The sequence below is a fragment of the Microcaecilia unicolor genome, chromosome 10 (assembly GCF_901765095.1).
Source record: "Microcaecilia unicolor chromosome 10, aMicUni1.1, whole genome shotgun sequence".
In the NCBI taxonomy this organism is placed as follows: Eukaryota; Metazoa; Chordata; class Amphibia; order Gymnophiona; family Siphonopidae; genus Microcaecilia; species Microcaecilia unicolor.
In genome coordinates, this window is record NC_044040.1 from 217,722,514 (window position 1) to 217,738,195 (window position 15,682).

Consider the following 15,682-nt stretch of genomic DNA (forward strand, 5'->3'; position numbering starts at 1 on the left):
CCTGATGCTTAAAATTGCCTTCTACTACTACTACTATTTAGCATTTCTATAGCGCTACAAGGCGTGCGCAGCACTGCACAAACATAGAAGAAAGACAGTCCCTGCTCAAAGAGCTTACAATCTAATAGACAAAAAATAAAGTAAGCAAATCAGTTAATGTGTACAGGAAGGAGGAGAGGGAGGGTAGGTGGAGGCGAGTGGTTACAAGTGGTTATGAGTCAAAAGCAATGTTAGAGGTGGGCTTTCAGTCTAGATTTAAAGGTGGCCACGGATGAGGCAAGACATAGGGGCTTCTTACAAGCACCCTAAAGTTGCATAGTTGCAAACGGGAAGGATCGTAATCAACAGCTAGCCTTAAGCTGTCCTGATATGCTAGGGTCTCTTTTGCCTTCAAGAGGCAAGTTGGAAATCCCAGCCCCTTGGAGTGCATATGAAGCAAGAGAACCGATTTTTTATAAGTCTCTGGATTGGTATAAAACTGTAGACTGAAAGTTCAGTTCCTTTTAACTTGAAATGTCCAGCTCTAATGCTTCTCCTATTGCAGAAGAAGAATCTGAGGAAGAGAAACCTGCTGCCAAGCAGAAATTGAAGGCTGAAGAGGAGGAGGATGACGATGATGATGACGACGAGGACGACGATGATGGTGTGTGTTTTCTGGTGGCAGATTAGTGAGTAGCGCAAGGCACGCTTTACAAAGCTGTGAGCAACCCAGTTTAGGTGGCGCACCAGTGTCCATATCTCACAGTAGTTCATCCCCTGAATCTTGATGTTTTATACTGCCTCAAAAATAGTGGTGGTAAAACTGAGCCCTGTGCTAGGCGTGTAATTTGCCCTGTTCTGAAGCTTAACTGTGACGTCTAGCTTGGTAGAAATTGGTGGCAGCTTTAAAAACTTGTCTAATAACCATTAGTCCTACTTGAGCAACATCTTGCAAACTGAAGAGAGGTTTTAAATGCACATTTCTTGTGAGAGGGTTGTGTAGAATTTACCTATTAACTGCTGCATCATTGACCTTGTAGTGACTTTGGTGCCCTATGAGCCACTGCATTATTACTAGTTAACCGCTGGCCTTAGCAAAAAGTGCCCCCTCAGCACAGATGATGTGAACTTAGGGACTTAATACTGAGGACTCTGATGTCTGTTATACTGACTGATGTGCTGTAGGAGACAACTTCGTAAGTGGTCTTTTCTGCTCTATTAGCTGCCAGGGAAGGGTGGGTGGATACAGGTCTCCTGAGTCACTTAGTTTAAATATTGTGCATGATGGGTTTTTGTGTAGCATGGAAACGTTTATCAGTGTGTCTCGACTTCTCTCTTGTGCCTCCTCTTAGCTTGAGGCTGCACAGATAGTCATTGTAGAAAGCATCGTGCCATGGTACACAAACTACCCTGCATGGGTGTGTTATCCTTAACTGGGCTTTCAAGGCATGTTTGATTTTTCCCACCCCCCCACCCCCAGTCAAAGGCTGCTGCTAACCAGAGGTTCACGGGTGCTGCTGTTTAGATCAGTTTTGATGTGGACTTTCTTGTGCACAGATTCAGAAGAGGAAGCCATGGATACAACTCCTCCAGCAGTAAAAGGAAAGAAAACCCCAGTGAAGCCCAAGGAAGAGTCTGAGGAGGATGATGAGGAGGAGGAGGAGGATGAGGAAGAAGAAGATTCTGATGAGGATGAGTCGGAAGGTAAAGGTCAATTCAGGCAGTTTCCCTGATGGGACATGTCCTTCCAGCTGTTTGTTACATGTCATTTTAGTTTTAAACGTATAACTCATAAAGAACTGTTTTTCTTTTAGATCTTCCATAGATTGTTTCACAAATCCTATAAAAGCTTGTGGTGGTTGGGCATGTGCAGCTATGCAGACTACATTACCCATATCTTCCTTGTCATGATATATTCTGGAACCTGTAGGAGCAAAGTATTCAGCTGACTTTTCTTTCTTTCTCCCCCCCCCCCCCCCCCCCCCCCCCAACTCCCTCATGGACTTCAGAAGCTCCAAAGGCCTCTGGAAAGCGGAAGAAGGAAATGCCAAACAAAAAGAGTACTCCAGAGGCCAAGAAGCCAAAAACAGAAGAAGGTAAGAGCAATAGAGCTGGTGCTCTTTAAACACCGTAATGGCTGGTTCTGATTGAATTGAATAACTTTTCTTGCCTTACTAGTGCATTCCTTTTAACACTTCAGCTGGTTAGATCGCAGAGTACGTATAGCACAGTATCGTCGGTTTCCGGTCAAAATAAGTTGCATCATAGTGTTAATAGCACGAAGCTTTTTAACTAGGGACCTCGTCTTGCTTTCCTTATAATCAAAGAATCCAGCTGGGAGTTCAGCAGCTGTTCATAGGCCTCACCGAGAACATCAAGGGAGAAGCAGGAGACGGTTATAAGCAAAGCTCAGTGTACGTTCTCAAACTGGGTTGGGGGGGGGGGGGGGGTCTATACATTTATTTTTCCTACTGTTTTTGTTGAGTAGCAACAGTGAATAATATGGTGCTACTACTACTACTTAACATTTCTAGAGCGCTACTAGGGTTACGCGGCGCTGTACAATTTAACAAAGGACGGTCCCTGCTCAGATGAGCTTACAATCTAAAGGACAAAATGTCAAGTTGGTGTAGTCAAGATTTCTGAGTATAGGTGGTTAGGTGCCGAAGGCTTGGCGTATGGGCTCAGGGAGTTCCACGCTTGAGGCGAGGCAGAAAGGGCGGAGCCTGGAGTTGGCGGTGGTGGAGAAGGGTACTGAAAGGAGGGATTTGTCTAGAGAGCGGAGGTTACGGATAGGAACGTAGGGGGAGATGAGGGTAGAGAGGTGCTGCAGAGGGAATGCTTTGATTGTACCCTTTGCTGGTGTTACAGGTATTTAGTACTAAGATTCTGCTGTTGTCTGGCTTGATTGGCTATTGACATTTAACACACACCATGTTATGTTTTCTTGTAGTTTTCTCTGTCTTTATTGGCAACCTGAATGCTAGTAAGGACTTTGATGAAATAAAAGAAGCTATAAGACGATTCTTCACAAAAAAGAACCTGCCAGTCGTCGATGTCAGAATTGGGTCGTCTAAGTAAGTGACAATCCCTGGATAATACATGAAATCTCGCTGCGATTTTCCCATTTGCCACCAGGGGGCGAACGGGTGTGTGGGGAGCAGAATCTGTGCTCTGAGGCTGGATGGCTGCCCTTCCCAGCCCATGGCAAAGGCAGGTTGGTTCCCCTGCCGCCCTCTCAGGCCCACCTGAGTACACCCTGGTGGTCTAGTGGCTTCTTCGAGTGCAGGAAAGAGCCCTGTTCTTCTCTGCCCGCTCTCTGGCTTATGCTGCCACTTTTTTCAAAATGGCTGCCAAGACTTCAAGCAGTAATCTCGTGAGACTGCCGCTGGAAGTCTCGTGGCCGTTTGGAAAAAGTGTCAGCACCTCTGACCTCCTTGGCAGTGGGCAGGAGAGAGTGGGATTCTTTCCTGCCCTGAAGAGGTACTCCCATAGATCTCCTACTTCACGGGTGAGTGCATGGACGGGCTGAAAAAAATACATTGATGCCCTGTTTTTTTTTTTTTTTTTTTTTTTATAAGCTTTTATTGTCTTTTTTTTTAATTTGTCATTTTGTAATTGCATCCTGACATTGCCCGGTATCTTTTAGATTGTACTTCGCTTTGAACTCTTTCGGGATAGAAGTATAAATTGTGTGTGTATGTCATGCATATTAGCACTGCATAAGTTGAGTAGCACTATAAAAACGATCAGTTGTAGCATAGCCTTGTTTGTTTAGTGGACGGATCTGAATACTAACTTCAGCAATATGTATCTTTCCTCAGAAAATTTGGCTACGCTGACTTTTCTTCTGAAGAAAACCTGACAGCAGCTCTTGAGTTAACTGGAAAGAAGGTCCTGGGCCTTGAGGTCAAGTTAGAGAGAGCCAAAAGCAAAGAAGGCATCAAAGAGCATAAGAAAGGTATTCTGGAACTTTTTAGTCTGGTAATGAGATAACTTGATCTCCTCAATATTCAGTGCTCTTTAACCGGCCAGAAAGGCTGCTGACTGGTTAATAGCGCTTAACTGGCTTATCAGCCTTCTTAAAACTGGTGAAAACATAGGATATATTTGGTCGGTTTAAAGATAACCAGATAAGTCTGGATAGCGACTTAGTTGGTTATCCTTAAACTGGCCGGTCACCGGAAACGGCCCAGGTATCTGGGATGGGGGGGGGGAGAGGAGATGCGCACCATCTTATATTACTGCCACTTTCAGATGTGCCTAGCATTTCAGAAATTAGGTGGGGGGTTTTTTCATAAGGCTTTCAGTCAATGTAGAGTGTTTTTCTGTTTATGTTTTGATGCTGTACTTTTTTTTTTTAATTGTGGTTGTTGTTCATAAACTGCATACAAGCTTTGATTTGTAGTATATAAATGAAACTGTGAATGAGGATATAATGGAAGGTTTTCAATGGACAAGCAAGATGAATCATCCACACACTGTTATGTCATCTGATCGCCATGGACAGATAGTCCTGCCAGGCAGACATGCCTGCTCTTCTCTGTTTTCTTCTATTCCTTTTTCATTTTAATTTGCTCTTAGTCATTTGCAGTGAAGTCAAGATGATCAGTCCCTCCAGGGACTGTCTTAAGGATGGGTGGGTGGAATCCAGCAGGCCTGCCTGCATGAATCTAGGAGATCTCCCTTTATCTATGCTGATCTCCTTGGAGCAGAAGGCAGGGTCAGGCCCTCAACACCAGTGATCTCCACTGAACCTGTAACTTAAGGTAGCTTACCCTCGACAACCTGCGGGGCCTATGCCCTTTCTAGCTTCCAGCGGTGAATCCTGAGTTATCTCGGGGGAAAGTTCCGGGACGTTCTCAATCCCTTCCACTGGGGTCTCCACACGGGCACTTTGGTCCTGTCCCCAGCTAATCTTCCTACGAGAGTGCGGCGGCACTCTCCTTTAAGGCCAGAAATTGAACTAATGTGAGAGATCTCCACCACAAAGTCTGCCAAATGAAAAGAACATCCCTACCTGGCTAGTGGAAATGGCAGCCCATGCCCTCTCCAATTATCTATGAAGGTTCCCAGCAGGGTGGTGTGGTGGAACGGGCTACCATGCTTTCTGATTTGTATTGCTGCCCTTTGACGCTTTTTCTCTTCAGGATATTTCTCTTGTTTGACCTTTGACCTCTGCATTATAGCTGTAACAGGTCTGTTTTCTTTTTAGTTACATTCCCCAAAAGGATAAAGTAAGCTGCAGTGTCATTGGTCAAACATCCTTAGTGCTAATTGTCGTGAAATGCCTAGCATCCACCTAGGGTTAACCCTGCGGCCTCCTCAAGGGGCTGTCCCAGCACTGCTCAGGTCCACCTGCATCTGTGGCCGTGCTCTACACTGATATACACTGGGTTTGTCTGGGCAGTTCTCCCACCCACAGGTTATCTCCCCGGTGGTTTCTAAGGACACTGAGACCCCAATCCCAGAGATACCAGAACTCTTAGAAAATACCCACAGACCCAAAACACAAACCATTGCAAGTAACCTCAAACTGACATATGAGAATTCAGTTACTCAGCAGAACCACAAGGAAGCATTTTTCCAGATTCATCTGTCCTCACAGTCTGCCTCTGTTTATTTTTAAAGCTCTGGTTTTGAAGGCCATAAAATGCTGATAGTATCAAAACAAGGTACTTGGGGGGGAGTGGGAGGAGGTGTGTGTGAAGTGTTATCCTAAGTCTGCACAAGTTAGGTTTTACACCTCTTTTCAGAAGGCTCCTCAGCTCTCCAGAAGCTTGTTCTGTGCATCTGAAACAGGAAGTTTTTGTCATACAATAGTTGATTTCTTATTTATGTAAATCTTTTTTCTTTTGTAGAAAGAGATGCACGGACTCTTTTTGTAAAGAATCTCCCCTACAGCACAACGGCAGATGATCTGAAAGAGGTCTTTGACAACGCGGTTGATGTCAGACTGCCACTTGGCATGGACGGTTCTAGCAAAGGGTGGGTTCACTGTACTGCCGCTGGGAGGCAGGGGAGTTGGGGTTATGGAGATTGCAGACAATCTGTACTGTTTCCTCCATATGTCTAGTGTATTTTGAGTTGATACTTTTCAGACTCTGACCATGCAGTATTGGCAGAAACCCTGCATCAGGGTATACCGAATATTCCCTCTGAATAAAGTTGTAAAGGATGCATGGTATAGCGGGCAACCTGGCTAGTGGGCTGCATTTTTCTCCTTTCACCATCTCTCCTTCCCTACCTAAGACTACATATTGATTGTAATCCTACAGATGGCCTGTTTCCAGATTAGTTGAGAAGGTGTTACCTTAGCTAACCCATTACTCTGCAGTGCCTGTATCAATTTTCTGTGACCGAGGTGCTAAAAATGAAGGTTGAGTGAGCCTTCTGACAGTTTTATCATTGAATTGCTTTCTTTTGTATCACGAGTGAGTACATTTATCCCATTGCAGTCAACACACGGATGGAAATTTCAAGATGTAGCCTGGGCCACCGTTGCATTTTTGTTTGCCATTGATTTCAGGGCCAGAGTTTATACCAATGAATTAGGTGTTATTCAGAAAGAGCAACCATGCCTTTTATTCCACCTCTTATTTGCAGTATTGCCTACGTAGAATTCCAAACTGAAGCAGAAGCAGATGCAGCTCTTGAAGCAAAACAGGGCACAGAAGTTGAGGGTCGTGCAATCCTGCTGGACCACACAGGGGAGAAGAGCCAGCAAGGAGGGGGTGGAAAGAGAGGTCTGTACCCAATTGATAAGGCTGCAGCAGTCAGGCATGACGTTATCCCCATGCTCCTAAAATTAGAGGCCTATAAGAGTGCTGTCGGAGAAGATTCTCCTGTTCTAGGTCCTTCTGCAGCTGGAAGTGATGACTGAATATCTGAGAAATGTGATGATACACAACTGAACAATTCCTCTAGATAGTCAAGTACTGATCCTGCTGCTCCTCTCCTGACAGCGTGCTGCAGGTACTGCCCCTTAGCTGTAAGCTTGCAGTACTTTATGTAAAACACATCCTTCAGCGGGCCCCTCCCGTTACCATTACCCCAGGTGCAAAATTGTAAGGTGGTATATCCAGTCTCTTTCCCTTGACTGTCAAGGCTGCCAAATCCAGCAATATTGTGGTTTTTTTGTTTTTTTTTTTTGCCGTTTGTGCATTTTTCGCTAACTTTTTAGGGGGATGCATTTTATTGGTGCCACTTGTGCACAGTCTCATCATCAGCCTAACTCAATATTCTGATGCTATCCTGGTGGTGGGAACGCAATGAAGCTGCTGTCCTTGGCATGGAGAAAACGAGGACAGGAAAAACAGAACTTCGTTGTCCAACTCCTACACCTTTTCTGGTCTCCACAATGTGAATATAATCATGGGGGAGTCTGGACCTATGGCCTAGTCTTCCAGTATTTTGAAATATAATTTTACTCACATCTTTACATGGGATAATCTTGTTCGCAGGGCATGTTACGGTTGGCCTAACCCATTTAATTTCTTAAATTACTGGGGGTATTTGGTCTCTGCGCTCATAACAGGGCGATCTTTCTTTTTAAGACATTAGTAACTCAACAATGTACCGCACTACTGACAGACATATTGCAACTGTATTAAAATTGCACTTTAAGAAGTTGTATGAGCTGGGGGGACGTGACTTGGCTATTGACCTTCTCTGTTTCCGTTCTGAAACCCTGTACATGTAGCAGCTTGCAAGAAAAATTGCTTTGTACTTCGAAAATAGTAATGCTTTCAAAAATATGCTATTTGACTGATTATAATGTCATCTCCACCTGTGTTCCAGAGTCCAAAATCTTGATAGTGAACAACTTATCCTACAGTGCGACAGAGGATTCCCTTCAAGAATTATTCCAGAAAGCAGCATCCATTCGCGTTCCACAGAACAATCAAGGCAGGCCGAAAGGGTGAGCAGCAGTCCTGGGTCAGCAGGCAGCCTGCTGTTTGGGATCTGGAGAGGGGTTTGCTTTTGAGTGATAAGATGTGAAATGGTGTAGTATAATCTGATGCCACCAGGTTGCTTCATATCTGCTTTGCTGTCTCGCTTGTGCAAGAAAACCGCTGTGGCTGATCTGAATGAGTAAAGAGGGTGAACTTGACTATCGGAAATTCATCCAGCATAGGGGTTATTGGGAATGGTATTGCAGTTTGTGAGAACTCGTACCCCCTCTTAAAAGGAAAAGTAACAATGTTGTAATTTGTGTTGTTCCTCGTTCAGGTTTGCCTTTGTGGAATTTTCCACCTTAGAAGATGCAAAAGAAGCCCTGGAATCGCACAACAACGCGGAGATCGAAGGCCGATCGATACGACTGGAATTCAGCCAAACTGCTGGGCCACAGGGTGGGGGCAACTCCCGGGGATTTGGTGGGGGTAAGTCTGCAGGGGAATTGGGCAATCAGTGCTTTAAAAGATTTTAAAAGTTTTGTGCACATCACCTCTAAGAGCAGGTGTAGGGGAAGTAGAATGGGACTCTGCATAGGGATCCGAGCTTCCCGTTGCATTCACCATGCAACGACTGCATGAATGAAAGAAGCAGGTTTGAGGTGGCAGTAGTGTGTGCATTTGTGCCATACTGCTACCCTTGTAGATTCAGACACAGATGAATGTGATCAGTATCTACTAATCCTTTAGATCTAATCTGGAGGCTGCTTGATCTGAATCCACAGCAATTATGTTTTTGCAGGTCAAACAAAAACCTTGTTTGTCCGAGGCCTTTCGGATGAGACTACTGAAGAGACGTTAAGGGAAGCCTTTGAGGGATCAGTGGGTGCCAGAATAGCTGTAGACCGTGATACTGGAGCATCGAAAGGGTATGTTGCTTTTGCTTCCTTTCCGCCATTACTGCTGAAATGAAGTTGAAAATGGTTTCTGGTCGGTGACTTGGAACCAGATCACCTCTGTCTCACTTATGGATTGTGTGTAGATGTCAAGACACACTTGTTTTTTTGGTAACACCTGGCTGTTGCTTGCGACAGGGTTAATGTCTACATGGTCTCCAGTTTGCGGGCAGTAAGTTTTGTATTTAGAGTTTAATTATTCTTCCAGTCGTGCTCAAGACAAACTGCAGGTCATGTGTATATGTCCTTTCTCCTTACGGTAGGAGTAGAGGATCCTCTGGCCTGTGGCAGCACCCCTTCCTCCTCTCTTCCCCCCCCCCCCCCCCCCCCCCCCCCCCCCCCCCCATTGTTTTCAGTGTTTTTCTATTTCATTTTCTTTAACCAAAAGAAATGATAGTATCTGTTCCAGAGCCCTTCAAACCCTTTTTATATCATCTATAGATGTAAATAGGCCACAAGTGATCCCCAGTAACTCCTGCCCTGCTGTTGCTGTTTTTCAAAATGGGCGACAGCGCTGATATTGGGTCGCTTGGCCAGCACCATTTTGAGAAACGGCAACAGCAAGGTGTGAGTGTGCCAAAACCGCTCCTGCCTAATTGTAAGTTGGGGAAGCTAAGGGGTAGTGTTGCATGCACAGGGGGAGCCCTGGAGTAGTTTCATTTTAAATTAAAAGGGTTTTTTTTGTTTTTAGTTTTAACTTTAATGTACACCTGTCCGTAGCTTACCGACGTTTGTGGCACTTGCCCATGCACACACCTTGTTTCCACTTGTTTGTGGGGAGCAGGATGCTTGAAAGCTAATATTGTGGCTCCATTAAGAAATTATCCTTTCCTCGGCGCCCTTCCAGACCGGTCAACACGCTTGGGTTACGCACGCCTACCAGCAAAGGGAGACTGAAAACACTAAAACTTGACACTGTATATGCCACCTGCCAACCCCCAAGCAGCCAGTAAATCTCAGTCTCAAGCAGAGGGTAGACCTGCAGCCTGAGCAGTCTGGTCTGGTAGGCTTAGGGTTTGTTTCTAGGCATCTAGTGTTGGTTAGCATCTTGTACTTGGGACTCTCTGTGCTTCGGGGAAGGGGGTCCGGTGGGCTCTGTTTTTCCTCGGGTTTTACACCAGGTGGCTTGGTCCCTCCCCCTGCTATGCTCTCCTGAGCAGTCAGCCCTGTGCCTCTGCTCCTGTGCTCTTGCAGGAACCTTGGGTGCCTTGCCCTTGTTGGCTTTCAGCAACCGGGCTTGGGGGGGGGGGAACTTGGTTCGTTTGGTTTTGGGCTGGCCAATTTCTGAGGACGAGTGATTACTGGACAGTGCTGGACTCTGCTGCCACTTGTTTGACTTACCTCTTTCCTGTCCTGAGCGATATGACCTTCCTAAGGGGGGTAGGTCACTTAGTTTCCAAGCGTCCACGTCTGGATTGGTCAGAGGACCCTGAGATGTTGTCCTTGCAGCACTCAGGAAGAGGAGTGCAGTGATCTCGGGGATGAAGTTCTTTGAGACGCCGGTCCAGAGGAGGAGGGTTCCTTGCCAGGTGAGGACCCCTCGGTAGTGCGGATCTTTCATAGGGATGAGTTTTCTGAATTGATTTTTCTAAGGAAAAGGTTTCTCTGAGGCCCGTGCCATCCTTTGCCCAAAGTGTTTTCCTCTTTTCATGTGAATCAGGACATTTCTTTGCCGGTTTTGTGCAATAGGTCGGGGGATTCGGCAGAACGCCGTTTGGCTAAACTGGATGTTCGACGGGTTTCACGTTCTTACTTGGCGAGGACTCAAGTTTTTCGACCTCTGGTTGTTTGTGTTGTATGGGGGCCCTAGGAAGGGAGCTGCCGCTTCTAAAGCAATGATAGCCAGATGGTTGAAAGAGGCAGTTTCTTCGGCACATTTGGTCAACAGGCGTGAAGTGCCCTTTGGTACTTAAAGCACATTCTACTCGGGGGGGGGGGGGGGTGGCTTCTTCCAGGGCTGAAAGCAGTTTGATTCCCCCTCAAGGTATTTGCAGGGCGGCTGTGTGGTCCTCTCTACATTCTTTTGTGAAGCATTATAGGATTGATGTTCAGGCTAGAGAGGATGCCAGTTTTGGTGCTGCAGTTCTGACTTCTGGTTTTCGGGGTTCCCGCCCTTAGACTATTTACTGCTTTGGTACTTCCCAAGCGTCTTGACCAGTCTAGAGGAAAGAAAATTTGCAGGTAAGGCCTAATTTCACCTTACTCCTCCTAGCTTGACAGTCTGCTGCCCTATTTACTACACTGTTTTCCATAGACACAACATGGGAGAAAACCTTTAGGGAATAGACCCCCTAAGTTTGTATCCGAGTTACTGAGTAAAGGTTAGTTTAGTGGTTCCCAAACTGGTCCTGAAGGCACCCCAGCCAATCAGGTTTTCAGGATATCCACAAGAGAGAGAGATTTGCATGCACTGCCTTCACTGCATGCAGATCTCATGAATATTCATTATGAATATCCTGAAAACATGATTGGCTTTCTAGGCTTATCTGGGCATGTGTGAATTACCTGAGTAGCATCTGGGTTGTTGCTTCACCTCACTCTACTGCAGAGCTAAATTGATTCAGTCAAATGGTAGGTGGATAAGATTGTGTGGCTGGATTTACCCTGCTGTCCGGAGAACCAGGTAAGTAAGAGAGAACTATTCAACTTTTAAGTTAATTGAGACATTTTCACAGATTTGTAAAGTGGATGTTAAGCCCTGGCCAGTGTATTCTGCCCGTGTTGTCTTCTGTGATAATGGGTACAGTATATCTGAGTGGATGGTTGGAAACTTCCCTGTGCAGGTGAAGAGGGGGGTATCCATGATCCTTCTCAATGAGCTCCTTCCTGTCTTACTGCCATGGCAGATGATGGATTCGCACGAGAAGAAAAGTTAAAACACAATTGTAGCTTGTTCATTTCACCTGGTCTACTGAGGGAGTGAACAGCACATTGTGTGACAGTCTTACTTCCCCTTGCAGCCAGGGAGGGGAAAGCCATGCGTTCTAACTTCAAAGATACATTCAGAATAATGTTGCTGTTACCAAGATGGGGTGAGGAGTGTTAGAGGGAATGTTGACCCATTGTTGCATATGTAACATAGTAGATGACGGCAGAAAAAGACCTGCACGGTCCATCCAGTCTGCCCAACAAGATAAACTCATATGTGCTACTTTTTGTGTATACCTTACCTTGATTTGTATCTGTCATTTTCAGGGCACAGACCATATAAGTCTGCCCAGCACTATCCCTGCCTCTGGCACAGACCATATAAGTCTGCCCAGCGCTATCCCCGCCTCCCAACCAGCCTCCCCTCCCACCACCGGCTCTGCCACCCAATGGCAGTTATAACCTACTCCCCCCCCCCCCCCCCCCCCCTAAAAGCAAAAACACCCACTTGGAAATTTAGGGGCTTCTGGTTATGACTGAGTCATCCTTTCCTTAACTCTGAGGACAGCACCCAGCAGCTGCTGTACAGCCAACATACCACACTCCACTTAAGGACCCACTACAGTAACTCTTCATAAAAGGGCCACAGATCTAACAAAATGCTGCACTCCGGCTACCCAAATGGCTAGTGTGAGAAGGAACCAAAAGATGACTTGCACCTTCTTGTCTCCATGTCAGTCTATCAAGAGGAGGTTGAAAAGTCATGGTTCAAAGAAGCCAAGCCATAACAAATTGGAACTTTTATTTGTAATTTTCAGCGATGAATTAGATCCTTGATGGGTATGTGCTAGAGATGATTTTTGGAAGCTGTATAGGAATGTTTAATATTGCAATCGAAATAAAGTTAATAAGGAAAAAAAAAGTTGATGAGGTTTTTAAGTGGGTCATAGAAACTAGTGGTGAGAGGTAGTAAATGAAATTAATCTGTCATTGGCTCTGTTTACTCTTCTCCCCCCCCCCCCCCCCCCCCCCCCCCATGCTGTGCTGATTCATGCAAACCAGATGTTAGGAAGCGTACATGGCATGTATCTTTGGGGTGTACAAGCAGCTTTTAGCTTACATCTGTCTTTGTAGAATGTGGTGTATGGTCTCTTCTGCAGTTGATATGCTGAGCATTGAAGATTCTATAGTTGCAAGACCTTTCAGTTAACATGGGAGGGGCAAGATGATGAAACATCACTCATTTTCTACTTTGTGCCTTAGGTTTGGCTTTGTGGACTTCTCTTCTGCGGAGGAAGCAAAAGCTGCCAAAGAAGCCATGGAGGATGGAGAGATTGATGGAAACAAAGTGACTCTGGACTTTGCAAAGCCAAAGGGTGACAGCCATCGTGGTGGCAGGGGTGGCTTCGGGGGCAAAGGAGGCGGCAGAGGTGGCAGAGGCGGCTTTGGCCGGGGAGGAGGTGGCGGTGGAGGCAGAGGCAGAGGAGGATTCGGTAAGATTTGGGCAGATGGTGCCTTTGTGAAATTTGTGATTCCTTATTGTCTTCCCCCAAACCGTTCCAGACGAGCTGGTAATATGCACTCCTACCAGCAGAGGGAGACTGAGAACTATCTGTATGAGGGACTGTGCAGTCCTGAACTGCTCAGTATTTGTCTTCCAGCAGAGGTAGGCTGTTGTGCCTTTGTGAAATTTGTGACTTCTAGAGCAACTGGGACTCATCAGTGAGTTTGAGCTGCCCATGGTGAGAATGCTATAACATAAGCTGGTATGCTGTTTGTAGAACAGCGTAACATCAGTACTCTGTGTGATAACCGTGCAAATTACTTTGTTCAAGCAAAGGTGGTTTTGCCTGTTCAGCAGTGGAATATGTAAAGTACCTTTGCATTGAGGTTAACAGTGGCAGTTATGCTCTTTTCTAATGCCCTGTTTGTTTCACTCACCCAGGTAGAGGAGGTGGCGGTGGCTTCAGAGGAGGAAACAAACCCCAGGGGAAGAAAATCAAATTTGAGTGAGCCGTTTTTCCTATCCCCACTTCTATACAGGACTCGGGTGCGGGAACTGGTTCACCCCACCCCTCTCTCGCAAGTGACAGACTTCTGTCAGGACATTCCATTGTGAAGATGTCCCTGTGTATGGCCACTTGGCCAGTGTGTATAAAGCAGAGCAAGGGAGACGGTACCCCAGCTGTCTCCGCTGTGCTCATGACACCTTTAAGACTTTTTTTTTTTAAACGAGCTGTGTGTGTTTGGGGTTCCAGATGTGACCTTTGTCTAAATTGTCATAAATTTATAATGTTTTACCCAATGTACAAAGTGTTTTTCCAATTTTCTGTAGTATTTTTTCTGTAAAAAGGCAGAATGTTTTTGTTTGTGCTTCAGCCACTTATCCCTCTTCATATTAAAGAACCTGGACTGGTGCTAGGGATGGAGCGGTCTTTCCTGTGCACATAGAGATGATATACTGGACTGTGGCTTGGGCAGACTTCTGGTGGTGACACACTTATACAGGACTCAGAGCAAAATTGTAAGGATCGTACGATGCTAACATTCAGGGCTGTGTGCTTGACATAGCCTGAAGCAGGACACCTTGCCTTTGAATGACCATCTTGGATGCTGAGTAACTCAAGAGGCTGGGGATAATTTGATTTGTTATGATAGGATACTGGTGCATAGTGAACTGGATGGATGCTGCCTGCAAAGCCCTTCTGGGTTTTTTCCCCTGGGGCTCAGAGCCCTGCTACTCTTTGTCGGCAGCATGCTACTGAAGAGAGCCTGGTGGCAGCTGGCATAACCCTTGAGGGATATTTATAGTCTACGCAGCATCACAGAGTATAACATTACTGGCAAAGGACTGTATTTGGGACACGCAGCAGTTTGTAGCAGTCCTTCAGCTATTCCCTGGGGTCCCAGAATGAATTTGATTTTTAGTGTAAATAGATTGGGGTGTGAGATTAGGATCTGTAGCAGCCTCCTGTAATGAGCCTTATACACACAGCTAGCGTGGCTACTCGTCCCTGCGCAGGAGAGGGCATGATGGCTACTGTGTCACATCAGATGGGCATGTCACCCTCCATAGGACACAGCAGTTCTTTCATTGGATGGGAGGAGGGCCTTAACTTGTGAGCACCAGTGTTCTGAATTATGTTGAAAGTAAGTGGATGTAGTCCTGTTTTACAAGCTGCATTGGGCTTTTGGATGCGGTTGCTAGCCTTTACATCTATCGTGAGAGAGCTTGGTGTATGTGAGTGGATGTTATGCCCAATACTTGTATGTCTGACAGTACCCCTAACTGCATGATCTGTAGAGCATATGTAGCTTGCTTGGGTTTGCATCATGTGTAATACCACAGATAATGTGCCCTGATGCAGGAGCTGGGTAACTTGACAGAGGTTTTCACATACTTATACCTAGTCTAGCACATATCTTCATGTCTTGTCCTATTAGAAGCACATCCTACTCCCTGGAAGGGTTTCGTGTGCATTCCCTACCAGGATGGATTCATTCTTGCAAAGCAGAAGTCTCCATTTTAATACACATTTCATTTTTTATTTTTATTTTTAATGATACTAATTGGTTATAAACTTAAACTGTTTACCAATAAATGGTCTTTCAACTAGGTTTGCTATATTTTTCTTCTTTCTCTGAAGTCCTTCCTAGCCTTTTCCACAGGGTGTGGGCCTTCCAATCACCAGTACTTGGTGGCAGGCTATTTAGATTTTTGCTCACTGCTTTTTCAGTAGCCGTTCAAGGTGAATTACATTCAGGTACACTTGGAGTATAAATGTATAGTTCTTTAGTTTTCCTCCAGTCATCCCTACCAGCAGATGGAGACACAGCTACAGGCTTTAAACCTTATAATTATCTTGTTCTGCTCCCAGCTAGTCAGTATCTCAGTCTCCAGTCAGTGGTAGACAAGCTATCATGTACAGTTTTGAACTTGTCAGACAATGAAGGAGCAGCAGCAATTTGGGTGGTGGGAGAGAG

General features: G+C 45.6%; 1 protein-coding gene and 3 non-coding genes across 6 annotated transcripts in view; all 4 read left to right on the forward strand.

Annotated features, from left to right (window-relative positions):
- The window catches only part of NCL (nucleolin), a 32,270-nt gene extending 16,954 nt beyond the window's left edge, over positions 1-15,316 (forward strand). The window contains exons 4-15 of one of the 3 annotated variants that reach the window (XM_030216114.1): positions 545-643; positions 1,537-1,683; positions 1,989-2,075; positions 2,933-3,056; positions 3,804-3,940; positions 5,841-5,967; positions 6,586-6,725; positions 7,780-7,900; positions 8,212-8,363; positions 8,677-8,803; positions 12,962-13,191; positions 13,644-15,316. In XM_030216114.1, the coding sequence (XP_030071974.1) occupies positions 545-643; positions 1,537-1,683; positions 1,989-2,075; positions 2,933-3,056; positions 3,804-3,940; positions 5,841-5,967; positions 6,586-6,725; positions 7,780-7,900; positions 8,212-8,363; positions 8,677-8,803; positions 12,962-13,191; positions 13,644-13,711 (1,559 nt within the window). In that variant the 3' untranslated portion in view covers positions 13,712-15,316. The remainder of the gene's footprint in view (positions 1-544; positions 644-1,536; positions 1,684-1,988; positions 2,076-2,932; positions 3,057-3,803; positions 3,941-5,840; positions 5,968-6,585; positions 6,726-7,779; positions 7,901-8,211; positions 8,364-8,676; positions 8,804-12,961; positions 13,192-13,643) is intronic. The other 2 variants (XM_030216115.1, XM_030216116.1) reach the window with 2 other exon arrangements.
- Positions 1,091-1,159, forward strand: LOC115479375. The gene has a single exon (XR_003943674.1). It is a non-coding gene; the product is annotated as a small nucleolar RNA SNORD82 (small nucleolar RNA).
- On the forward strand, positions 6,847-6,926 carry LOC115479376. The gene has a single exon (XR_003943675.1). It is a non-coding gene; the product is annotated as a small nucleolar RNA SNORD20 (small nucleolar RNA).
- On the forward strand, positions 11,636-11,774 carry LOC115479370. The gene has a single exon (XR_003943669.1). It is a non-coding gene; the product is annotated as a small nucleolar RNA SNORA75 (small nucleolar RNA).
- Positions 15,317-15,682: the final 366 nt, after the last annotated feature.